The sequence below is a fragment of the Mizuhopecten yessoensis genome, unplaced genomic scaffold (genome assembly GCF_002113885.1).
Source record: "Mizuhopecten yessoensis strain PY_sf001 unplaced genomic scaffold, ASM211388v2 scaffold4805, whole genome shotgun sequence".
In the NCBI taxonomy this organism is placed as follows: Eukaryota; Metazoa; Mollusca; class Bivalvia; order Pectinida; family Pectinidae; genus Mizuhopecten; species Mizuhopecten yessoensis.
Window position 1 is genome coordinate 1,284,513 of NW_018405730.1, and position 19,869 is coordinate 1,304,381.

The 19,869-nt window shown below is 38.3% G+C and overlaps 2 protein-coding genes across 2 annotated transcripts in view; one reads left to right on the forward strand and one right to left on the reverse strand.

Moving 5' to 3' along the window:
• LOC110449732 (polypeptide N-acetylgalactosaminyltransferase 5-like) overlaps positions 1-6,644 on the reverse strand; it is a 211,184-nt gene extending 204,540 nt beyond the window's left edge. Inside the window, exon 1 of the mRNA XM_021496784.1 lies at positions 6,581-6,644. The gene's annotated coding sequence lies outside the window, so the exon portion shown is untranslated. The remainder of the gene's footprint in view (positions 1-6,580) is intronic.
• A 4,386-nt stretch (positions 6,645-11,030) lies between these two features.
• LOC110449739 (chitotriosidase-1-like) lies at positions 11,031-19,847 on the forward strand (the record flags this gene model as incomplete). Its single annotated transcript, XM_021496796.1, has 8 exons — positions 11,031-11,136; positions 12,418-12,494; positions 13,021-13,279; positions 14,282-14,402; positions 15,814-15,935; positions 17,059-17,182; positions 19,050-19,235; positions 19,725-19,847. Coding segments are annotated over exons 1-8 (1,101 nt in total), but the record flags the coding sequence as incomplete, so codon positions are not given.
• Between the last annotated feature and the right edge of the window lie 22 nt (positions 19,848-19,869).

The window sequence follows — 19,869 nt, forward strand, 5'->3', positions numbered from 1 at the left end:
AGGAATGCTTTTGATCAAATATGATTGATATCCAGTGCACAGTTCTACAGAAGAAGTCGTTTGTAGCAATATAGCCAAATGGCCCCCTTTTGGCCCCGCCCCTTAGCCCCCTGGGTAGTCAGCCCCACCATTTGTACAATTTTTAATCACCATCACCTAGGGATGCTTCCAGTCAAATATGGTTGATATCCACTTCTTAGTTCCAGAGAAGAAGTCGCTTAAAGCAGTATAGCCAAATACCCTTTTTGGCCCTGCCCCTCAGCCCCCTGGGGGGTCAGCCACACCATTTGTACAATTTTAAATCCCTGCCTCCAAGGAATGCTTTTGATCAAATATGATTGATATCCAGTGCACAGTTCTACAGAAGAAGTCGTTTGTAGCAATATAACCAAATTTCCCCCTTTTGGCCCCCGCCCCAAAGCCCCCTGGGGAGTCAGCCCCACCATTTGTTCAATTTTTAATCACCACCACCTAGGGATGCTTCCAGTCAAGTATGGTTGATATCCACATCTTAGTTTCAGAGAAGAAGTCGCTTAAAGCAAGATGGGCAAATTGACCCCTTTTGGCCCCGCCCCTCAGCCCCCTGGGGAGTCAGCCCCACCATTTGTACAATTTTGAATCCCCACCACCTAGAGATGCTTCCAGTAAAATTTAGTTTAATTCCAACCAGAGGTTAAGAAGAAGAAGTCGTTTAAAGAAATTGTTGACGGACGGACGGACGGACGGACGGACGGACGGACGGACGAACGACGGACGACACGGTATGGCATATAGGCTCACCTTGGTCCTTCGGTTCTTAACGCTCTTCATTCACCTCAACATTTCTAGGTCTTACTTCATATAAAATGTAGTTGTATCTTAAGTACATCTGTACATGTGTATGTAATAGATTTGTACCTGTACAGGTGTATCTATAGTACTTTTGTACCTGTACAGGTGTATCTAGCAGGTTTGTACCTGTACAGGTGTATCTAGTAGGTTTGTACCGGTACATGTGTACCTAGGAGGTTTGTACCTGTACAGGTGTATCTATAGTACTTTTGTACCTGTACAGGTGTATCTAGTAGATTTTTACCTGTACATGTGTACCTAGAAGATTTGTACCTGTAAAAGTGTATTTAGTACATGTGTACCTAGTAGATTTATACCTGTACAGGTGTATCTAGTAGATTTGTACCTGTACAAATGTACCTAGTAGATTTGTACCGGTACAGGTATATCTAGTAGATTTGTACCTGTACAAGTGTACCTAATAGATTTATACCTGTACAGGTGTAGCTAAGTAGATTCGTACCTGTGTAGGTGTGTCTAGTACATTTGTACCTGTACAAGCTTGTGTACCTAGTAGATTTGTACCTGTACAGATGTACCTAGTACATTTGTACAGGTCTCTATAGGTGTAGGTATCAAGTAATTTATATAATTTAAAGTACATTTTTCACTTTTTTTAGGGAAGATTCAATACCATAATAGCCTTCCAATAGTAACTTAGTGACAAACCTTTGGATGTCCACAACTAAAGGCACTCCGATCCTAGGAATTCTGAACAGTAATGCTGAAATTCCTGGAAGTTTAAGTCAATGTATGTCAAACTCCTCATTGATCCATAAACAAACTAATCGATGCATCACTGACGGATGATTGCTTACGTTTTGTTTACCGCACTAACATAACAGTCAAATCCATCAATTATCACAGAAAATCTGTGTAAAAATCTCCAGGCATCCCACTGTTACATGTAATTTGCTGTTTGACTTCTGTCATCACAAGTTAACACTGGACATTAATGCCCTGCCATTGAACACCACTAATAAGCCCTAGATCTGATTTGGTGATGTATCGACGCCACAATCAATACAGTCTGCCTATCAATACACCATCTCAACACTCGCCCTTTCTGCAGTCAGCACCACACAAAACATGTTTTAAAATCACACTGCCGGTGCCAAATCAATCAGCTTATAGACTCTGTAAACACAGTCGCGTTATCCGTCTGACATATACAGACCAAACATATCTTTATGTAACCAACAAATCTGCAAAACAACGGCCACAAAATAAACTGGGGTTAGAGCTTCTGTAGACTTTATGTCCATCAAAGTGACCGGTGTGTCCCTATGTAACAGGCACTTATAGAATTTGTAATGGAAAAAAGGATTTTATTTGTGTCCTGTTTAGTTTTTTCTGCTTTCATATCCACTTTATTACAGCACATACATGTATATAAATTTTACAAGTTACAGCTGATGATGGCGATATTATTTACGTCGCCAATGCTGGTCAAACATTTAGGCAATAAGTTGAAAAATTCAAGAAGCACGTAAATAAGTAGCAGTACTGGTTTTTTGGACTCAAATATTGGAGTCCAGGACTCATGCTTTCTATGTGGGACTCATCAACTTTCTGAGAACCCCCTATATCTAATTCGACGAATATATTGTAAATGGAACTCATCACAATTTCAAAAGAAAATGATTCACCTAAAAAGAAATCCAAAAAAATAACTGAGTTACTGTTGTTTTGTCCAAAGATGTGAGACTGCTGATATTTGAACTAGCTGTAATTAAATCTTTATATACAGGTGATCCCTGATTAGGTCTGCATAGACAGGTGATCTCTGATCAGGTCTGCATAGACAGGTGATCTCTGATTAGGACTATATAGACAGGTGATCTCTGATTAGGTCTATATAGACAAGTGATCTCTGATTAGGTCTTTATATACAGGTGATCTCTGATTAGGTCTATGTAGACAGGTCATCTTTGATAAGTTCTGTATAGACAGGTGATCTCTGATTAGGTCTATATAGACAAGTGATCTCTGATTAGGTCGGCATAGACAGGTGATCTCTGATTAGGTGTGCATAGACAGGTGATCTCTGATTAGGTCTGTATAGACAGGTGATCGCTGATTAGGTCTGCATAGACAGGTGATCCCTGATTAGGTGTGCATAGACAGGTGATCTCTGATTAGGTCTATCTAGACAAGTGATCTCTGATTAGGTCTGCATAGACAGGTGATCCCTGATTAGGTCTTTATAGACAGGTGATCTCTATAGACAGGTGATCTCTGATTAGGTCTATATAGACAAGTGATCTCTGATTAGGTCGGCATAGACAGGTGATCTCTGATTAGATGTGCACAGACAGGTGTTCTCTGATTAGGTCTGCATAGACAGGTGATCTGTGATTAGGTCTGCATAGACAGGTGATCCCTGATTAGGTCTTTATAGACAGGTGATCTCTATAGACAGGTGATCTCTGATTAGGTCTATATAGACAGGTGATCTCTGATTAGGTCTGCATAGACCGGGGATCCCTGATTAGGTCTGCATAGACAGGTGATCTCCCATTAGGTCTATATAGACAAGTGATCTCTGATTAGGTCTTTATATACAGGTGATCTCTGATTAGGTCTATGTAGACAGGTCATCTTTGATAAGTTCTGTATAGACAGGTGATCTCTGATTAGGTCTGCATAGCCAGGTGATCTCTGATTAGGTCTGCATAGACAGGTGATCTCTGATTAGGTCTTTATAGACAGGTGATCCCTGATTAGGTCTGCATAGACAGGTGATCCCTGATTAGGTCTTTATAGACAGGTGATCTCTGATTAGGTCTGCATAGACAGGTGATCCCTGGTTAGGTCTGCATAGACAGGTGCTCTCTGATTAGGTCTGTATAGGCAGGTGATCTCTGATTAGGGCTGCATAGACAGGTGATCCCTGATTGGGTCTGCATAGACAGGTGCTCCCTGATTAGGTCTTTATAGACAGGTGATCTCGGATTAGGTCTGTATAGACAGGGGATCCCTGATTAGGCCTGCATAGACAGGTTATCCCTGATTAGGTCTTTATATACAGGGGATCTCTGATTAGGTCTGCATAGACAGGTGATCTCTGATTAGGTCTATGTAGACAGGTCATCTTTGATAAGTTCTGTATAGACAGGTGATCTCTGATTAGGTCTGTATAGACAGGTGATCTCTGATTAGGTCTATATAGACAAGTGATCTCTGATTAGGTCTTTATATACAGGTGATCTCTGATTAGGTCTATGTAGACAGGTCATCTTTGATAAGTTCTGTATAGACAGGTGATCTCTGATTAGGTCTGTATAGACAGGTGATCTCTGATTAGGTCTATATAGACAAGTGATCTCTGATTAGGTCTTTATATACAGGTGATCTCTGATTAGGTCTATGTAGACAGGTCATCTTTGATAAGGTCTATATAGACAAGTGATTTATGATTAGGTCTTTATATACAGGTGATCTCTGATTAGGTCTATGTAAACAGGTCATCTTTGATCAGTTCTGTATAGATAGGTGATCTCTGATTAGGTCTGTATAGACAGGTGATATCTGATTGGGTCTTTAGAGACAGGTTATTTCTGATGATTAGGTCTGTATAGACAGGTGATCTCTGATAAGGTTTTTATAGACAGGTGATTTCTGATTATTAGGTCTGTATATATAGACAGGTGATCTCTGATTTGGTCTGTATAGACAGGTGATATCTGATTAGGTCTTTATAGACAGGTGATATCTGATGAGTAGGTCTGTATAGACAGGTGATATCTGGTTAGATCTTTATAGACAGGTGATTTCTGATTAGGTCTGTATATACAGGTGATCTCTAATTTGGTCTGTATATACAGGTGATCTTTGATTAGGGTTAGGGTTGCAGTGGTCTCTGATTAGGTCTTTATAGACAGGTGATCTCTTGATAGGTGTATATAGACAGGTGATCTCTGATAAGGTCTTTATAGACAGGTGATCTCTGATTAGGTCTATATATAAGACAGAGATCTCTGATTAGGTCTATATAGACAGGTAATCTCTAATTAGATCTGTATAGACAGATTATCGCTGATCAGATCTGTATAGACAGGTGATCTCTAGGTAGGTCTATATAGACAGGTAATCTCTGATTCGTTCGATACAGATCTAGAGCCATGTGTTAATTGAATGATTGGATGTGTATAGATAGATCTCCTATCATACACAAGTCACCTAATATATACAGCGTACCTGTTAATACTCACAACTTTCTTGTCTTTGATTGATGTACAGCGAACAATGATAGGTTTAATTGCTTCGTACATGTCATATAATTGCCACGGAAACATGTCCTCATTTACATATTGACAACATGGACATCAATCATCACCAAATTTGGTTGCAGTATTGACAAATTCAATGTAAATGAGATGTAAACGAGATGTTAATGATATACAAATGAACATGTACTGGGTCACGGCAAGGTCTGAAACAGAGCTATTTTAATTAAAAATTTAAATAAAGTTAGTACTAACTATGTATACCACATAAGACTTCATCATAATACAATTACACACACACATTACATTTCTCTAATTAGACACTCGAGTCAAATGTTTCCTAAAATAACAGAATCTTAGTCTATGGTTGAGATTTACTCCAGCACAGCTGTGAACCTGTCCTGTGTGGGGATATGCTACTGAGCCGTTAGGGTGTGTATGTGAGGTGACTGAACGCAGTGTATCACCATTGTGTTTGGGGGAAGGGGAAGGGGAGATGGGGTGGAGGGGGAAGGGGGTTAACTAAAAAATTCTAATGGATATGAGGGGTATGACTCTGAACCAAGAGGATGATGTCTGTGAACCGTGAACCTTAGGTGTTAGATGTGCTAGTATGAACCACTGTGTGTGGGGAGAGAGAATGAATGCATGTGAACTTAACATTTGAGTGTGCCTATAGGGTTGAACAACAGGGGTGTTTGAATGTGAAGGGGTAACCTATGGGTATGGAATGTGACTGTATCATCTAGATACTTTCATGAGGACTACCAACTTAATTAAGATAGACCAGATTAAATATGAACATCCCTTAGATAGGAGGTTAAATTAGTATAGCCAATTCAGACCTGACTGTACCTAGGAGCACAAACTTAAGATAGACCAGATTAAATATGAACATCACTTAGATAGGAGGTTAGTAATAGCCTTAATATTAACCGTAACATGGACATTAAGGCTGGTAATTCATCACAGCCATGGAACACTATTCAAACAGGTGGTTTTATGCTGCAGAGTCATACAGTAAGGCAATCCACCCAAAATCTAGTATCATTGTTAAAGGGAAATTCATCGAGACGAAATCCCAGGCACTTACATGGTCCGTGAAACAAAATAATAAGTTCATTGTATCACTACATAATGATAATGTATTGTCACATGGTGCTAACGGTTCGCTATTGTCACATGTCGGTTTAAAATAATTATAATACAAAAAAGGTTAACATCATTAATATAGTCGAAATCCATAATTCCATATTCAGCGCATGTATGCCTAATTACAGCACGTGTGAGTATACTAATAAGCTATGTCCGACTGCAGTGTGTGATTGTTTACCAATACCAGCGTGGCCGTGTGTACGATACACAAGGTCAAAGTTCACGCACGATAAAAACAACTTCTTGTCAGGTGTTTCGTACCCGTTCGTTTATCTCCTGAGATAAATTTATAGTTCTTACAAATTACAAGTCACTAGCTTATGGTGTGTTTCAGGTAAAAGTTGGATATGTAAACATATACTTACGAGCAGTGTCTCGAACAGACCTAATCCAATGGGCTCAGTCACGTTTTGAGCATTTCATTACCACTTTTGCCGTTAGAGGGCGTGCTACCTTTAAAAAAGTGGGCGTAACACTTTCGACTGTGACACACGTGGAGTATGGAGAGTTTTTCAATCTTTTGTTTATTATTGTTTCATGTATTACTTTAGAGATCTATATCCAATCTCAAGAGAATAGTATGGAAATTTTAAAATACCTATGGAGATACCAAACATTTAAACTATCTGAGGCGCCGGCTCATTCAAATACAATATCTGACATGTGATGAAACACAGAGTTTGCGTGGTTTAATCATTAGAAATTGAGTTAACTGAGGCCTTTTCAATGTTATAATGCATGCATGAGTATAGTATTATACATGCATCCGTAGATCTTTGTTTTAAGCTGAAAAAATTTAACTTTACTGCAGGTAAAATACAAAAATAAAAAGGTAATCACGAAGAGCATGTGATGGAGTTCATCTAGTCACGTACTGTTAATCATAGTAGTATAAATCTTTGTGGGCGTAGTTCAATTTCAGTATTGATAGAATTAACCTCAGATACTTCCATATCAGACAACTCAATAAACATGCAACGTATACAAATACAGGTTTTATCCCTCAGTCAGATACGATATCATGTCACCCTTTAGACATGTATGAAGGGTGATACAACACTATGTCTGAAGGGTGATACAACGCTATGTCTGAAGGGTGATACAACACTATGTCTGAAGAGTGATACAACACTATGTCTGAAGAGTGATACAACGCTTTGTCTGAAGGGTGATACAACACTATGTCTGATGGGTGATACAACACTATGTATGATGGGTGATACAATACTATGTCTGAAGGGTGATACAACACTATGTCTGAAGAGTGATACAACGCTATGTCTGAAGGGTGATACAACACTATGTCTGATGGGTGATACAACACTATGCCTGAAGGGTGATACAACGCTATGTAAGAAGGGTGATACAACACTATGTATGATGGGTGATACAACACTATGTCTGAAGGGTGATACAACGCTATGTCTGAAGGGTGACCTGAAGGGTGATACAACACTATATACAACACTATGTGTGAAGGGTGATACAACACTATGCCTGAAGGGTGATACAACACTATGTAAGAAGGGTGATACAACACTATGTATGATGGGTGATACAACACTATGCCTGAAGGGTGATACAACACTATGTCTGAAGGGTGATACAACACTATGTATGATGGATGATACATCACTATGTCTGAGGGGTGATACAACACTATGTCTGAAGGGTGATACAACACTATGTCTGATGGGTGATACAACACTATGCCTGAAGGGTGATACAACACTATGTAAGAAGGGGGATACAACACTATGTATGATGGGTGATACAACACGATGTCTGAAGGGTGATACAACACTATGTCTGAAGGGTGATAAAACACTATGTCTGAAGGGTGATACAACACTATGTATGATGGATGATACATCACTATGTCTGATGGGTGATACAACACTATGTCTGAAGGGTGATACATCACTATGTATGATGAGTGATACAACACTATGTCTGAAGGGTGATACAACACTATGTATGATGGGTGATACATCCAGTATCAACCCGAGACTGCAATAGAGGTCTGATATTGGTCGAGGTTGGGTTTTTTGAGGGGGGGGGGAGGGGTAATCAAAAAACACAAATCTGACTTACACTGTACAAGTATACCTGCATCAGCAGTCATCGCTTGTTATTCTAATTGAATAGAGACCTGCAGAAGACAATGTATAATACAAAAAGAAAGAGTGGTAAATCTAGGTAAGGAAATATACGTTGACAAGTAAGATTCCAATTTAGTTTATGCTGCTTGTAAACATAAATAGGAGGGGTTGGAGTAAGCAAGAGAATAACACCTACTAACTTAATATAAATAGTCATAAGACTCAGGGTTAGGTGAGGTCAAGCTCTACTAATTTAAACCATTTTTCCCATTCAGAAGTAAATCTTCTAAGACATTGTTCCCCTTTACCACGACCAATATTGGTCGAGGGTTGATACTGGGTGTGATATGGAAAAATGCGTGTTTTATTCTGTTTATTACATACTTACTAATAAAAGCTGCTGTCTTATGAGCTATTTTTCTTTTGAAATATTGAAAAACGAAAAATGTCCAAAGGGGTGTGATATAGATTTTGCGGGCTGATACGGGTTTTGGGGTGTGATACGGCGGGGGCTGATACGGCTTTTGGGGTGTGATACGGCGAGGGCTGATATGGGTTAGAGCAATTGTATAAAAAAAAACATATTTATTAGTAAGTATGTAATAAAGTGTTATAGCGGCGTTGTCTCGGTTTATATCACCCTTCAGATATGGTGTCATATATTACCTCCAGAAAAGGTCTTTCATCTATATTTAAATCCACCCTTATTACCTTGCAGAATTATTCAGAAATTTGATGGCTCAAGATGCTGATGCACAGTTAAGAGTAATTTTAAAAAAATCGAAATTTAAAAATAACATTTATGCATGGACATGGAACCTTGTCACGACCTTTTCCGATGTGCTCCTCTGGTGTAAGGGAAGTAACACATACAGAAATCATAACTCGACTCTTTTCTCTGAAGTAAAGAACACATTTTATCTTGAACATCATCATAAGTACTTGGACATCTTTGATAATATCACAAGTTATTTGTACATGTTATTGAACTCATATAGTGTAAACATACACAACACTCCTGTTTTCCATATGAATATTTGTTTAGATAGTACACATTCGATATTTTAATCATTTAAAACTGACATGGCGACTCTAACACAGGATGATGATGCCGCGACTTCAGATGGGTTGCTTACGAAGTGACTTGATAATGGGATGATTAGGTAGTAGGCTGATAACGGAGAGTGTGTTATTGGTTTGGTGTGAACCAGAGACGAGCAGTACCACCTAGTGTCTATAGGGCCCTGATAAAGTAAGAGATTGTACTCGATAATTGGATGACTGATTGTCCCAGTTTCACAAACTTCCTTAATTTACGGAAATTTCTTATCTTAAGGAAACTCCTCAAATTAAGGATGCACTCCTTTGAGATGTCAAAAACTTCCTGTATCAAACTTTTGTTCTTATATGAAGTTTTGGAAAAAGGAGAATATGAGAAAATAAAAAATACATGGAACTTTGTATGTCCGTGTGGTCGTTGTTTGTTATGTCAAACATACCAATTCAACATAAGGTGTGACGTTTGGTGAAATGTATCGTTTCGACTGTTTGGTGACCAAATGCATACAATACCTTTCAAGTGTGCTATCAGGAATTAATGAATGGTTTGCACAAGTGATAAAAATAGTTATTTTCTTCTAAATTATGTAAGTGATTTTTTTTCAACTATTCTTTTATCTCAGAAATGCAATTTATGTTACCACAACCCCCACTTTTGAAGTGCAAAAATTACTATTTTTTCACCTTTCATTTACAGATTTAACGATAGATATAAAACGTCCCGAAAGAAAAATGTGTTCATCTTCCTACAACAGCCAACAAAATGGGTGGTCAATGTGCTGATTTTTTGCTATATTATTTTTTGTTCCATTTTTCACCTTTTGTTGGATAAACACCAAGAGCACTTGAGTTGAGGACATATCTTGTCCTTTTCCAGACAGTGTACACTGGGACCCGAAAATTAAATAAGCAGAAACAAAATTAAAAGGTCACAAACGTTATTCCCGTATTATTTCATGCATTTCTACATGTTCTTTCACGTTCAATGATTTAGTTCTGTTAGTTGAGCCGTTTTCAATATATTAGTAAATTAATTATGAAAGGAAATTGGTTTTGTTAAGTCATTGTTTATCTTACAAAAAATGAACCCGATATTGTAACTATCTTATCTCGAACCCTGCAAATAGTAAAAATAAACCATATACATCAGATAATATCACTCAAAACTATAAAATACTCTCAGTATATATATTAAATGAAGAGGGGAAAAAATCTTCTGACCTGCAGTTAATCTCCATCGCTACTTTAAGTCTTTCCACATAAAAATTGAGAAATAAATGTGGATATCATTTTGCAGATACAATGTAAGGCGTTTAAAGTTAACGCGAATAAAGCAAAAAGAAGAGACATCGCAACAATCCTTATCGAGATTTCCAATGATGGAAGAATACTATGAAATACTATGAAATACAGTTTACACCATGCATAGTTTGAACAAGATCAAGGACATGAGCAAGTCTATGCTAATAAGACGGGGTGTTTTCATCCTTTACATTACCTAATCACATTTGCATGGTTCTGATGTATCGCATATTATATCGTTGGAGTGTGTGTGCGGGTTTTTTTAAGCATAAAATATCTGTTACACTATAATGTATTATATTTTCGTCACATTTCCCGTTAAATGCGCTGATAGTAACGGAGAAAAAATACCCGTTCATACGGAGGTTAATGACACCGTCTACTTTCGGTTTAAATTCACCAGGAAGTAAAGGAGGCCGGGTAAGGAAGAATGCCACATCGAACATGGCAGGCTACAGGTGAGAACTTCATTTGTAAATATTTAACGTAGATTTAAGAGGATAACTGGTACGTTAGGTTATAACTTGGTCCAGAAACGGGTTTACACGTGACTTGCAGCGGCGATACGATAGAGTTCGATCTACATATGCAGATAGGTAACAAATAATATTAATACCCGGCCTCCTCTGCTCTGACGACGCAATATCTCAAAAATGTCTCGTGGTCAGAAAGCTACGTTATCGCGGCTAATGCATAGGTGCTGTACGTGCTATTTTATTTGAGGTAATCAATATCGTATGTGTGCTGTCCGGTGTGTTGTAAACAGAAATAAGAAAATTGAAGATTGCATAGGGGAACTGAAATGGGTCGATCTTCCAGGATAACTCATGATGAACAGTCTATATGAAATAAGATTAGGGACACTGATCAGGTTTTCCTTCCCTGTTCATTAATGCCTATTTTTTCTTAAAATATGCATTAAAAAAGATATTGATAAACCAATTTCTATATATACATGTATCAGAAGATATGGTGTTTTTTTTTATATATATATGTGTATAAAAAAACATAATTTCTTATACATCATGTACATGTATGTACCGTTAAAAAGTCAGTTTTAAAAATTACAAGTTTTTTTCTTCATTACATTATATGAAGCTTAAGGTTTACTTGGCAGCCAATCATTTCTTTAAACATTTTTTTTTTAAATTGTTAATTAAAAAAATATTAAAAATAAATAGAAAATCAGATTTTATTAATTAATTAGTGCCATCTATTGGCAGCATTTGTATATACTGATTCACTCAAAGAGAAACAAGAACAAATTGCATGACTATATTTCTATCTACAAAAATGTATCCTGATGTGTAACAGGGACAGAATTTTGTTCTTTGGGTGCCTAAATTATAATAGGTATTACCCTCTTTTGTGCTGTAGGAGTCTAGTTATTGTTTTGTTGAGGGTTTAACGTATTTAAAAGGGCTGAGGTCATATGATGATTGGGTTGCATTATATAAAAGTAGTAAGCAAAATAGGTGAAGAATATTGATTCATAAATCTATGCATCTATGTAAAATCCTATGTACCCATGTGAAATATGTGTAGCTATATAAATATCTATGTACATGTATCTATGACTATATGTATCTATGTAGCCCATCTTCTGAATCCATTGCCTCAGGTATACAACGTCTAACTTGTTACTAGGTTTAGTCACAGCACAGATTTATAAAACAACTCGAATGTGCTGGCCAGATTCGATTTTGATATATGATATATAATTGCTTTTCCTGTTTTAGATTTCTTGGTTGTTTCCTGGTCCTTGTGGTGATGTTGACCAATGGGGTATGTGAGAGGGCACCCCCCCCCGCTACAGGTACTGTTTTAATGTCACTGCTTGGTACATTGTACACATGTGAATTATACCAACATCACTACCTTGAAAATATTAACATACACGGCCTTTTCCGCAGACTATTCTGTTCCAGGATATCCAGCATTTGCTTTTTTTTTTCTCGAAATAGGAGAAACAAGAATGATGCTTCTGATTAATGATATTTTTAGTAGTATTAGTGATTTTGTCATTTTTTCCTTTTTCCTTATTGATTTATCTTACACAAATTTTAACTGAAGTCTATTTCAATTTGTTATGGTATATATGTGAATAAGGAAATCAAGAAAATTTAATGGGCCTGACAGTACCATACATTAGCTTCTAACCAACTAAACAGTCCTAATATGTCACTAGAGCTCACCCCAGCCCTATTACACAACTATGTCTACTATAAAAAAAGTGTAATACCTTAATACCAGGGAGACTGTTTTCATTTCTGTCAAATTTAGCCTCAAATAATCAAAAAGAATAATGATCCTGTTACACATTTTAAAATGTTTCCAAACAGATGGTGGCCGGGTGGTGTGTTATGTAATGCAGACCTCCTTCATGCCAGCGACAGCCATTCCTGCTCAGCTGTGTACCCATATCATTGTGGCCTTCGCTAGCATTGAAGGTCTTACATTGGCTCCACCCTCCTCCAAAGATGAAGAGTTCTACCAAGGGGTAAACAGGCTCAAGTCTGTCAATCCATCTCTATCGGTGATGATTTCTCTACAGAAGGATTTCACCAATGTAATCAAAGCTAACGTCAGTCAACAACAGCAGTAAGTAATAAGGTAGATCTACTATAATTGTCACCGTATCACACAGCACAGGTGTGATGATGTCATCTGTTTGTTATGTATCAGGTTTACTGTAGGTGTGTCCCAGTATCACACACAGTACAGGTGTAATGATGTCACCTGTTTGTTATGTTTCAGGTTTACTGTAGGTGTCTCCCAGTATCACACAGTACAGGTGTGATGATGGCATCTGTTTGTTATGTTTCAGGTTTACTGTATGTGTCACCCAGTATCACACAGTACAGGTGTGATGATGTCAATTGTTTGTTATGTATCAGGTTTACTATAGGTGTCTCCCAGTATCCCACAGTACAGGTGTGATCCTGTCATCTGTTTGTTATGTTTCAGGTTTACTGTATGTGTCACCCAGTATCACACAGTACAGGTGTGATGATGTCAATTGTTTGTTATGTATCAGGTTTACTATAGGTGTCTCCCAGTATCACACAGTACAGGTCTGATGATGTCATCTGTTTGTTATGTTTCAGGTTTACTGTATGTGTCACCCAGTATCACACAGTACAGGTGTGATGATGTCAATTGTTTGTTATGTATCAGGTTTACTATAGGTGTCTCCCAGTATCACACAGTACAGGTGTGATGATGGCATCTGTTTGTTATGTTTCTGGTTTACTGAAGGTATCTCCCAGTATCACACACAGTACAGGTGTGATGATGGCATCTGTTTGTTATGTTTCTGGTTTACTGAAGGTATCTCCCAGTATCACACACAGTACAGGTGTGATGATGTCATCTGTTTGTTATGTATCAGGTTTACTGAAGGTGTCACCCAGTATCACACAGTACAGGTGTAATGATGTCACCTGTTTGTTATGTTTCAGGTTTACTGTATGTGTCTCCCAGTATCACACAGTACAGGTGTGATGATGTCATCTGTTTGTTATGTTTCTGGTTTACTGAAGGTATCTCCCAGTATCACACACAGTACAGGTGTGATGATGTCATCTGTTTGTTATGTTTCAGGTTTGCTATGAACGTGTTGAACTACTTAACAAAGTATAAGTTTGATGGTGTTGATTTTGACTGGGAACCTTCACATAAAACTAGTGCTCAGGAAAATAAAGGATACATGCAAGTCATACAGGTATGTCATATCCAAGTCATAGAAGTCATAAAGGTATGTCATGTCTTAGTCATAGAAGTCATACAGGTATGTCATATCTAAGTCTTAGAAGTCATTAAGGTATGTCATATCTAAGTCCTAGAAGTCATTAAGGAATGTCATGTCTAAGTCATAGAAGTCATTGAGGTATGTCATGTCTAAGTCATAGAAGTCATTGAGGTATGTCATGTCTAAGTCATAGAAGTCATACCGGTATGTCATAGAAGTCATACAGGTGTGTCATGTCTTAGTCATAGAAGTCATACCGGTATGTCATAGAAGTCATACAGGTGTGTCATGTCTTAGTCATAGAAGTCATACAGGTATGTCATGTCTAAGTCATAGAAGTCATTAAGGTATGTCATGTCTAAGTCATAGAAGTCATACAGGTATGTCATGTCTTAGTCATAGAAGTCATACCGGTATGTCATAGAAGTCATAAAGGAATGTCATATCTAAGTCATAGAAGTCATAAAGGTATGTCATGTCTAAGTCATAGAAGTCATACAGGTGTGTCATGTCTTAGTCATAGAAGTCATACCGGTATGTCATAGAAGTCATAAAGGAATGTCATATCTAAGTCATAGAAGTCATTAAGGTATGTCATATCTAAGTCATAGAAGTCATACAGGTAATATGTCTTGGTCATATGAATCATTTAGCTAGGAACGCATATTGTGTTGCCTTTGCCTCTGTCCATCTGTCTTTCAGGTCTGTCTGAAAATATCTAGTTGAAATCACTTCTACCCTCATCCATGACTGGATGTAGAAATAACTTCTCACAAATGTTCGACAACTTACTGCTTTATTATTTAAATAGAGAATGCTTGCCGTCCTCCTCATGTTTGATCACGTTAGATGATACTTTACATATGTTCAGTTGTAGACTATCGTAACAAGTCTATATCAAGGTCACTGCTACTATGCATAACATATGTTTGTCATTGCTCTAGTACTACTGTATAAGTACTATACAACCTCAAACAAGATTGTTATTCAGAATTCTGGCTCAAAAATTATTGTTACTCCAACTTTCCTTATTTTCCATCAAGTTTTGTATACAGTAAGTCTGGAGCAGCTATTTGTTTCCAAAACCTGCACCCAAGGTCAATGTCACTGTCAATATAAACAGAAGAAGATTGTCATCAATGATCATCATTAAGTGTGAAGCACTAAGAGAACTTGGATGAGTTTGAATTTCTGGATCTTGGCATAAAGGTCAAGGTCACTGTTACTACAAATAGAAAATGTACTCATGCTTTGAATAAGGAAACACAGTGAAAGCATTCATACAACAAAATATAGAAATACTGGCAAGCCTATCTCAGACAGGCAGAAATTACCTCATTCATTTACTAGGTTACAAATATATGCTTTGACTTTTCATTAATAGATTGTACGAAAAACCTTGGATGATGAAACAAGACGTCTTGGCTCTGCTTCGAAACAGATGTCTGCTGCTCTTACACCAAACATCCCAAGCTCACAGATGTATGATGTACCAGGCCTGGCTAAGTAGGTCACAGATGTATGGTGTACCAGGCCTAGCTAAGTAGGTCACAGATGTATGGTGTACCAGGCCTGGCTTAGTAGGTCACAGATGTATGATATACCAGGCCTAGCTAAGTAGGTCACAGGTGTATGATGCACCAGGCCTGCATAAGTACGTCACAGGTGTATGATGCACCAGGCCTGCATAAGTACGTCACAGGTGTATGATGTGCCAGGCCTGGCTAAGTAGGCCACAGATGTATGGTGTACCAGGACTGGCTTAGTAGGTCACAGATTTATGATATACCAGGCCTGGCTTAGTCGGTCACAGATGTATGATCTACCAGGCCTAGCTAAGTAGGTCGCAGGTGTATGATGTACCAGGTCTGTCTAAGTACGTCATAGGTGTATGATGGACCAGGCCTAGCTAAGTAGGCCATAGGAGTATGATGTACCAGGCCTGCCTAAGTACGTCACAGGTGTATGATGTGCCAGGCCTGGCTAAGTACGTCATAGATGTATGGTATAATAGGCCTGGCTAAGTCGGTAACAGATGTATGGTGTACCACGCCTGGCCCAGTAGGTCACAGGTGTATGGTGTACCAGGCCAGGCTTAGTAGGTCACAGATGTATGGTGTACCAGGCCTGGCTTAGTAGGTCACAGGTGTATGATGTACCAGGCCTGTCTAAGTACGTCATAGAACAATTTGAAGATTAATGTCAGAGGAGGGTTTAGATGGGAAGAGGAAGGTTTTGACAGAAAGAATTTAGTTTGTTTTTGCAAAGTGACGATAGTGGCTTGATTTGAAAGAGTTTGTTGTTAATCTAGATACAGTATCCGGAGGAAGCTTATTCCACTCAGGTATAGTCGAGGGAAGACAGTTTCTTTTCTAGACTATAGTGTACTTAGCTAATTAGATCATTAATCAGATAAGGTGTAATCATGCTAAATAGACATGCACGCTCTGTTGTTACATTTTAACTTCAAAATGCCTTGCAATCCTTTAAATGTTAAGTTTCAATACAAAATAAAGCTCTAAAAATTCCAATGAAACTGACAGAGAAATGTTACCAAATTTCCATTCTTATTTTTTTTATGAATTGGTTTACTAAATGTAGTTAATCGTTAGATCTTTTGTTTTTTCAGAGTTCTGGACTTTGCCACAGCCATGACATACGATTACCACCTTTATATAAAAAATGTGGACAACACGACTGGCTACAATAGTCCTCTGTATGCTGCTAAGGGAGAGAGAAAGGACTACTGTGTGGTTAGTATACCTCTACAGTGGGTTATAGCTATCACAGGTATACCTCTACAGTGGGTTATAGCTATCACAGGTATACCTCTACAGTGGGTTATAGCTATCACAGGTATACCTCTATAGTAGGTTATAGCTATCACAGGTATACCTCTACAGTGGGTTATAGCTATCACAGGTATACCTCTACAGTAGGTTATAGCTATCACAGGTATACCTCTACAGTGGGTTATAGCTATCACAGGTATACCTCTACAGTAGGTTATAGCTATCACAGGTATACCTCTACAGTGGGTTATAGCTATCACAGGTATACCTCTACAGTAGGTTATAGCTATCACAGGTATACCTCTACAGTGGGTTATAGCTATCACAGGTATACCTCTACAGTAGGTTATAGCTATCACAGGTATACCTCTACAGTGGGTTATAGCTATCACAGGTATACCTCTACAGTAGGTTATAGCTATCACAGGTATACCTCTACAGTGGGTTATAGCTATCACAGGTATACCTCTACAGTAGGTTATAGCTATCACAGGTATACCTCTACAGTGGGTTATAGCTATCACAGGTATACCTCTACAGTAGGTTATAGCTATCACAGGTATACCTCTACAGTGGGTTATAGCTATCACAGGTATACCTCTACAGTAGGTTATAGCTATCACAGGTATACCTCTACAGTGGGTTATAGCTATCACAGGTATACCTCTACAGTAGGTTATAGCTATCACAGGTATACCTCTACAGTGGGTTATAGCTATCACAGGTATACCTCTACAGTAGGGTATAGCTATCACAGGTATACCTCTACAGTAGGGTATAGCTATCACAGGTATACCTCTACAGTGGGTTATAGCTATCACAGGTATACCTCTACAGTAGGGTATAGCTATCACAGGTATACCTCTACAGTAGGGTATAGCTATCACAGGTATACCTCTACAGTGGGTTATAGCTATCACAGGATGTGCAAGAAGTAACTTTTCTTTTCTGGATGCTAACTTAAGTATAAATGATCACACAAACGTAGGATTGCAATGTGGGTTGCCCAAGGGAAGATTAAGGATTTTGGGTGTGATCAAAAGCCAAGGTTACTTTTACTTTAATTTGAATTTTCCTGTCTTGTTCCTAACTACAAAAGAAATTGTCACCCAAAGCTCAGGCTAATGGTTTGTGGGTTGCCATAGATACAGCGTAAGAGGGAGAATGCTTTTGGCAAAGGATGACAAAGGTCAAAGTTAATGTTACTAAATATAGAATTTTACAGAGGGACAGACCTTTCCAGATTGTTTCTTCAGATAGAATGTTTTGTAAATCTCAGACTTGGGCTTAGTCCATCCAAGGTCAAGGTCACTAAAAATAGAATTTCAGTAATAAATGACCTGTCAGTGTGCTGATAAAAACTTGATCTTTGAGTTGCCCTAGGGAACGTTGTTGATTTTGAGAATGGTTTGTCAAAGGTCAAGGTCACTGATACTAAAAATATAATTTTACAGAATGAATATTAGCACTTATTAAGCTTAACTTGGTATGTCATTGCACCAGATTATAGCTTCATATTAACAAAAGGAATGTGTGAAACTCAAACTTGGTGTGGTAGAAGCAAGAATGGTGTGGTTCATCAAAGGTCAAGGTCACTGTTACAAGAAAAAAATGATACACTGTCCAAAACCTGATTTTGAGGTAACAAGTTTCAACTATAAAATTAATGTTATTGTAAACATTTCAAAAGCAAAGCCCCTTCTTTATGAATATATTATTGATGTATTAATAACAAATGTTATTCAGAGAGGCCTATAGGAAGGATATGCTAGCTTTGTGCTCTATTACTCTGTCTTCTATATTCAGATAATTTTGTCATTCATATTAGGATGGGACAATCAAGAACTACCTCACCCTGGGGATGCCTGCATCCAAACTTTTGCTTGGACTGCCAACCTACGGCCGTACTTACACTCTTGGTGAAGCAGACAGCCACAGCCTCCATGCTCCAGCTGTCAGCAAGGGCAAGCCAGGACCAGTTAGGGGAGTGACAGGTGTATACAGCTACCAGGATGTGAGTACATCGTTGGTTAGGCAAGTCACAGGGGTTAGACTACAAAAAGGAGCTTGAGGACAGTTCAGGTTATGATATGGCAGCTGCTGAAGGCAGTGGCATTTAGTAAAATCATCCCTTGGCTGAGGAAATTCAATATTGTATAAAAGGCAGCTGTGAACCCCATCGCCCCTAAATGGGCTGAGGGTCTACAGGGGGATAGACACTGCAGCCTTTCACAACAAAAGTGAAGGTCTCTGTTAATACATCTAGTACATGTATATTGTAGTAGGTGTCAGATTGCCATGAAGGTTTTACTTGTTGGCATTGCATACTCTAGTTGCTGTTGTTTTAAGAAGAGTGTCTGTCATCACTTAGGGCAGATGGGCCTTGATAACTCCAATTTTTCTGTTTCATTTTCTTGATATTTCCTTAACGTATGATATCATTGCAGTGTTGAAAGTCAGCTAAGAAGTATACATCAGGCTACAAAGTAACCTGTATTTACAGGTATGTACCGTGTTGAAGACAGCTGGAGGAACTAGTGTCTGGGATGACCAATCAAAGGTTCCATACCTCTACGCTGGAACAACATGGGCATCGTATGAAGGCATACAGAGCAGCACCAATAAGGTGAGAGACACATCAGAATCAT